This window comes from Toxorhynchites rutilus, chromosome 3 (genome assembly GCF_029784135.1).
Source record: "Toxorhynchites rutilus septentrionalis strain SRP chromosome 3, ASM2978413v1, whole genome shotgun sequence".
Lineage (NCBI taxonomy): Eukaryota > Metazoa > Arthropoda > Insecta > Diptera > Culicidae > Toxorhynchites > Toxorhynchites rutilus.
In genome coordinates this window covers 249,061,829-249,068,143 of record NC_073746.1, presented here as the reverse complement: position 1 = coordinate 249,068,143, position 6,315 = coordinate 249,061,829, and the positions used below count along the sequence as shown (strand labels likewise).

At 47.0% G+C, this 6,315-nt stretch overlaps 1 protein-coding gene across 1 annotated transcript; it reads right to left on the bottom strand.

Annotated features, from left to right (window-relative positions):
- Positions 1-787: 787 nt before the first annotated feature.
- On the bottom strand, positions 788-2,371 carry LOC129774119 (uncharacterized). The gene has a single exon (XM_055777817.1). It carries the CDS (start codon positions 2,369-2,371, stop codon positions 788-790), a length of 1,584 nt encoding a protein of 527 aa, XP_055633792.1.
- Positions 2,372-6,315: the final 3,944 nt, after the last annotated feature.

The window sequence follows — 6,315 nt, the reverse complement described above, 5'->3', positions numbered from 1 at the left end:
CGAGCAAAACAGTTTCTGAGTGCCAGGATACACGAGCTAGTGTTCAGAGAAGCGGACAACTCGAGGTGTATCGCCCGAACGGTAAGTCACATTATGATGACACCCCAACGTTTTTCATGATGACGACCAACACATACAAGGAATGGTCCGAAGAAGTCGACGCCAACATAAGAAAACGGGCGTACAACTGCAGCCAACCTAGCCTTCGGAAGAGGAGCCATCGCCGGTGGTGCAGGAGTGGCGCTCTGCAGCTTACAAAACTGACACGTCCGTCTAACCCGATGATAAACAGCTCGAATTCGTGGAATGTGGAATCTTTTGCGCACTTCGTTCACACATGTTTCGTGACATTGATGGTGATATCGTAAGTGAACATCACGCACGACTAGCAACGTGACAGGATGATCCCGAGGGAACACGATAGGATACCTGTTGTTCTCCTCCAAGAAGTCACATTCACCCAACCGGCTGCGAATCCGCATCACACCCTGCTCGTCGACGAACGGATTTACTTTGTACAGACTACTCTTCTTCTAATGTGCTCCCTTGGCCGAGTGGTTAGCGTCATAACTAACATGCCGGGTGTTCGGGTTCGATTCCCGTTCTAGTCGGGGGAATTTTTCGTCAAAGAAATTTCCTCCGACTTGCACTGTGATCACGCGTATTCTAGAACATGCCACTTAGAATGCATTCAAGGCGTGTTATTTGGCATAGAAATCTCAACTAAGTACTAATAAAAATGACGCAAGTAATACTACGTTGAGACGGCGAAGTTCCTCTAGGACCGTTAGTGCCATTGAAGAAGAAGACTACTCTTCTTATCGAGACGACGACCTGCTACTGCAAGGATTACGAGCTCGTTTGCAAAGCCATCCTCCTGCGCTCGCTTCATATGTAGCACCTCCGCTTCGAACAGTTCCTCTCGTGTCAGTGGTCCGATTTTCGACTGTTGGCCACCTTTTTTCAACCGAATGTTATCGACGAAACGTTGAACAAAGGCTGTAACACGTCGCAGACGATTCCAGGAAGAGAAATTCTGCGGTAGTAGAATGGTGCGCACCCTTCCTAAGGTATGGTTTAACATGCTTGAACAAATTTCCTCGACGGTTTCTATACCATTCAGCGACGATTTCGGCCACTCGCCTTCATGTTCCCATAAGAACGGAGGTCCACTGAACCCACGACTGGCTGACGAAAGATCCGGTTTATTCTTCCATTTCGTGCCATCGTCGGCCACGTTCACTTTTGTACCCAGCCATCTCCACTCTGAAATATCCGTCGCTTCCAAGATTTCCCCCACGCGAAATGCTACGAAGTGTGAATACCGCCGGTGATCTGATTGAAGCCAGCAAATAACGTCTCGAGCGTCTGTCCAAAAATACCGACGTTCGATCTTTATAGAATGGCCCGCCATGATACTGTTAGCCAACCGTGCTCCGATAACTGCCGCTTGGAGCTCTAAGCGGGGAATGGAGACGAACTTGAGAGGAGCCACTCGGGTCTTGCTTCCGACGAGCGCACAGTGAATGTTTCCGTTCGTTCTGAAACGGAAGTAGGAGACTGCTGCGTACCCAATCTCACTAGCATCGACAAACGTGTGAAGCTCAATTCTCGCTTCGTCAATATTTGACTCTGCCCGATAGTAACAACGGGGAATTTCCACGGACTCGAGTTCCGGCAAGATGCGCAACCATGTACGCCATTTTACAAGCTGCTTTTCTTCGATTTCATCGTCGCTTCCTGTTTTTGCTCTCCAGACCTCTTGTAGGAGATCCTTTAGGTACATTAGATAGTGCGCTATTAAGCCCAAAGGATCGTAGATGGCCATCAGCGTACGGAGCATGTCTCGTTTGGTTGGGTTTTTGGTTCCGGTCAGAAGCTCCCTGTTGCGATCTGCGCAAAGCTTGTATCGGAAAACATCCGTCGTAGTGCTCCACCACATGCCGAGAACCTTCTCCAATGCTAGATCGGAGTTCATTTCCATCGATTTTTCTTGCTTTGAGGTCTCGCCTAAGCCTTTCAACACAGCCTGTGAATTTGAGACCCAGTTCCTCATTTGAAATCCGCCCTGCTCGTGGACGTATCGGACCTCGTTCGCCAATTTGACCGCTTGCTCCGCCGTGTTCACGCTTGTCAGCATGTCATCAACATAGTGCCTGTGGCGGATAGCGTCAACAGCGGCGGTATACTTGTTGGCAAACCGGGTTGCGTTTTCATTCAAAACGAAAAGTGCCGTGCTGGGTGAGCACGTAGCACCGAAAGTCACAACCTGCATAACAAAGTCGCATGGCTCCACTGTATGTTCATTGGCACACCACACGATACGCTGACTGTCTTCATCTTCGGAATTCATTCGCAACTGATGGAACATCTCCGCTATGTCGCCTCCTAGACCTATCAAACGCTCTCGAAACTCTCGTACAGCACGGGTGGCAGATCGTTGAGCTGGTCCGGACCTTTCATCAGCACAGAATTTAGGGAGACACCCCCGAAGGAAGCGGCCGCGTCGAAGACAATTCGAACTTTCCCAGGTTTGTTGGGATTGTATACCGGGAATATCGGCAGGTACCATGTTCGATCTCCGGTCCTACGGCTCTCTTCAGACGTGAGCTTACGGATGTAACCTTTTCGCACGTAGTCCGCCATTTTTGACCGCAATATCTCTGCTAACTCGGGCTCGCGTTCCATTCTGTTCGTCAAGCAGCGATGACGTCTCAATGCCATGGAATCAGTGTTTGGATTTCGATCAAAATCGAATGATACACAATGTGTCATGCAAGTAAACTCTCACGAACATATAACCAAATATGAGAGGATCATTCAGATACTTGTATGAATGTCAGTAATCACTTGTGTAACATTTAGTGATTAAACTAAGAGAGGAACGAAGACGGTTGATTGCATATCCGATCTATATCAAACATCGCATATAATTTTCGAAGCCTGCATACAAGTTTGAACCGCATATATCGTCCCATTTTACTATAGCGAAACCCACTGCACAGAAAAGTGGAAAACAATAAATGATACAAGAAAAATTACGTCATCATTCAGTCACCATTTGCGGAGAGCAGCGAATGGGAAAAGGGATAAAACGCGAGAGTTTTTGCTTCTCACTGGAGCGGTGTTGCTAGTAAAACTATGCGGTCTATATGAATATACATATTTCAAGGGATAGCGGCGTTAAAAATGGAAAATATAATCTGACTACCCTCCCTTAGCCTCTATCGAGCTAAATAATAATATAGTTTGCACTCTCTGAGACTTAAAAATCAGGATCTGCTACATTAACTGAATATGAATCTTTCGCTTTGCGTGGTCCGTACGATCCTGCTGTTTCATGATGCATGGAGAGGTCGATATGCATATGTTAGAGGCAAAGAAGAAAATAAGCTTTCTGACCAAAACGAAAGATAGCTTTGCTTGCATGCTGGTGTGCAATAAAGTGCGAGCCGATGCAGAGTTGTCTCGTTCTCTTTTGTGTCGTGATTTGCAACACATAACAACAAAAGAATACCGCTGGGAGAAATGTTTCCTGAAAGATCATATTTGAACGAACGAAAGCGATTTTTTCAATGAGTGGATCATTTGGCAAACACTGCATGGAACGGTTGTTGGGTAATCGTACGTTATCGTATTTCCACAGCAGGCCCACTTGATAGCGCCCGTTCTTCAAAGTTGTTCCATCACGCAGTTTTGCCAATGCTCGTTCGTCATCCTTGGAATGAAGACGGTTCTGCGGAGCGCATACTCCCAAACTGTCGAGCGCAAAGAATTGTTTGACCGTCTCGTGCAACATTTCATCCGATCCATAAGAGTGGAAGCAGATATGGTAGTTATATGGAGTAACTTTCGACACCTTGCCATCCATCGACGAACACATCCCGTAAACCGTCCATCCAAGGCGAGTCGTTATTGCTATGGGTTCATTTGACTCCTCTTCACGACTGTCCAATGAATGCACAACACGTAAATTGTTAATACCAATCAATAACTTAGGTTGGATGTTTCTGTATGATTCTATCGGCAACCCATCAAGATGAGAATACTTTTGGGAGAGCTCGCGAGCGGACAGAGGTTGTGACGGAAGCTTCAGTTCCTTAACGGTGTAGACATCCGTCAAATTGCATTTGGGACTTCCACCGCGCGTACCAGAGATGTCGAAGGAAACACGCATAGCATTATTCTCGTACCGACAAGTGTCAGCCGTCCAGCGTAAACATAATGGGTGCTTTTCGCCTTCCAAATTCATTCCTTTGCCAAACCTTCCTCCATCAGTGTGAGAGAGGATCTACTGTCTAAAAAGGCATATGTGCGCAACTCGACATTGTTGTTGTACAACGTAACAGGAACGTACTGGAATATAACAGCTTCGCATCCTTCATGATGAGTGTTACATGAATTAGTTTCCTGGGAACAACCAGCAACAGCGTCTTGTGGAACTTGAGTTCTCCCTTTAAAATGAGACGAGGTTGATGGTATCGACTTATTCTTGGCATCGTTATGCATAAGCTGATGGTGCTTGTACTCGCAGCCATTCTTCCCACATGACTTTCCGGTTTTACATAGACCACGATGACTCCCCAGACAACTACGACATAATTTATGTTCCCGGAGTGCATCCCAACGGGCAGAAAGATTCATCGAAAGGAAACGTTTACATGTTTCTACTTCCCCACAACTACCATTGCAGATCATACATCGATTACTTTTTGCTTCATATTGTTTGGATTTTGGAACTGATTCGATATGCGCATTCAAATATCCATCATCCTTCCTTCCACGGCGAGCTTTGTTGTCGATGGGTGCCGAGAACGGTGGCATCGTAACCATACTTGCTGCTTCTGCCAACTTATACAACCAATCGCTGAAGTCGGTTAACGTTACCAATTGTAGAGACTGACGATGGGTCGCCCAGTTTAAACGAATCATTGGAGGGAGGCGTTCGACCAGATTGTGCAAAAGAGTTAAATTACAAAGATGCTCCTCTAAGGCTAGGCGCAAATTGAGAAACGTATAGCACTCGTGAGCTAACACGAAACTACCAACACGACTCATATGTGTTACACAGGTCGCGTGGTGGTGCGCATGTTGAGTCTCAGTTTGATGTAAATAACGCGCCACGCGCATACAATGTCTGACTCACACTTAGTTGCGTGATATATTTATTTACTATCACAACCACTCGATCAGCACACCCATATAATGTCAGACTCACGGCGCTACATAATTGTTCACCAACACAACCACCGCATCCGGCACGATCAGCACGAGAAACTGTGGTTCAGCCACAGCGTCTCGGGAGTCGCGTCTTACGAGCACTGCGCTATCTCGCGTCGCCTGCCCAATATGCGCTGTTCTATCTGTTTTCATTAGCCACAAAAACAGGCGCTATGTCGCGTGAAGCTACTCGCGCTATACGCGTCTCAATTTGCGCCTTGCCTAACTCACGGGCTTTCACGGTAGCTACCATATTGCGAACGGCTAGCGCGAAATCGACAAGTGTAGCCAGCCGCTCCGCTGTGGGTGCTGGAATACCACTTATCTTCTGGAGTAACGAATGAACAATTATTTCAGGACGACCGAAAAACATTCTCAAGGTGGAGAGAACCTGTTCCACATTAGTTGGATGTAACAGCTGACATTTAACCGCTTCTAAGGCTTTGCCTCTCAGGCATTTCTGCAGACGGGCCATATTCTCCTCGCGCGAAAATCCACACAGGTTCGTTGTGTTCTCATACGTGGCGAAAAACAACGGCCACTCTTCCGGTTCACTGCTAAATATTGGTAGTCCCTAGCGACTGCATGACGTGCGGCGATTTGGCTTCTATTTAGCAACGCCGTTCCACCTATGGCGGATGGAATGTCGTAAGAGTCGAGCGGATAATATCCTTGAGCAGTAGGACGCGGAAGGCCAGCATATGGTGCAAATGCGGATGCATTCGGGCGACTGTAATGATTCGGTAGAGAGGACGACGGAATGTGCGGAGGCAGATCGACACGAGGTGGCGGAAAGCACGTTGCATTGGGTCGGTGAAAGGCTGGAGGTGGATTAGATGTCGGAACATACGACCGTTGGTTTGTTCGAGGAGGATCAATTGCCTAGAAATTGATACAATTATTGATTGATGATGGAATATACGTTTGATGTTCCCTTGAATGCGGAACAAGATTCGTCTCATTGCGCTCTCGCCCCGTGGTTGTAGTAAACGGTAAAATATCGCGGCGGTTACCATTCATTGGTGACGAATGAGAAACAGGAGGATTTCTATCATTATTACTCGCTAAACCTATTCTATTGTCGGTTCCCTGAAC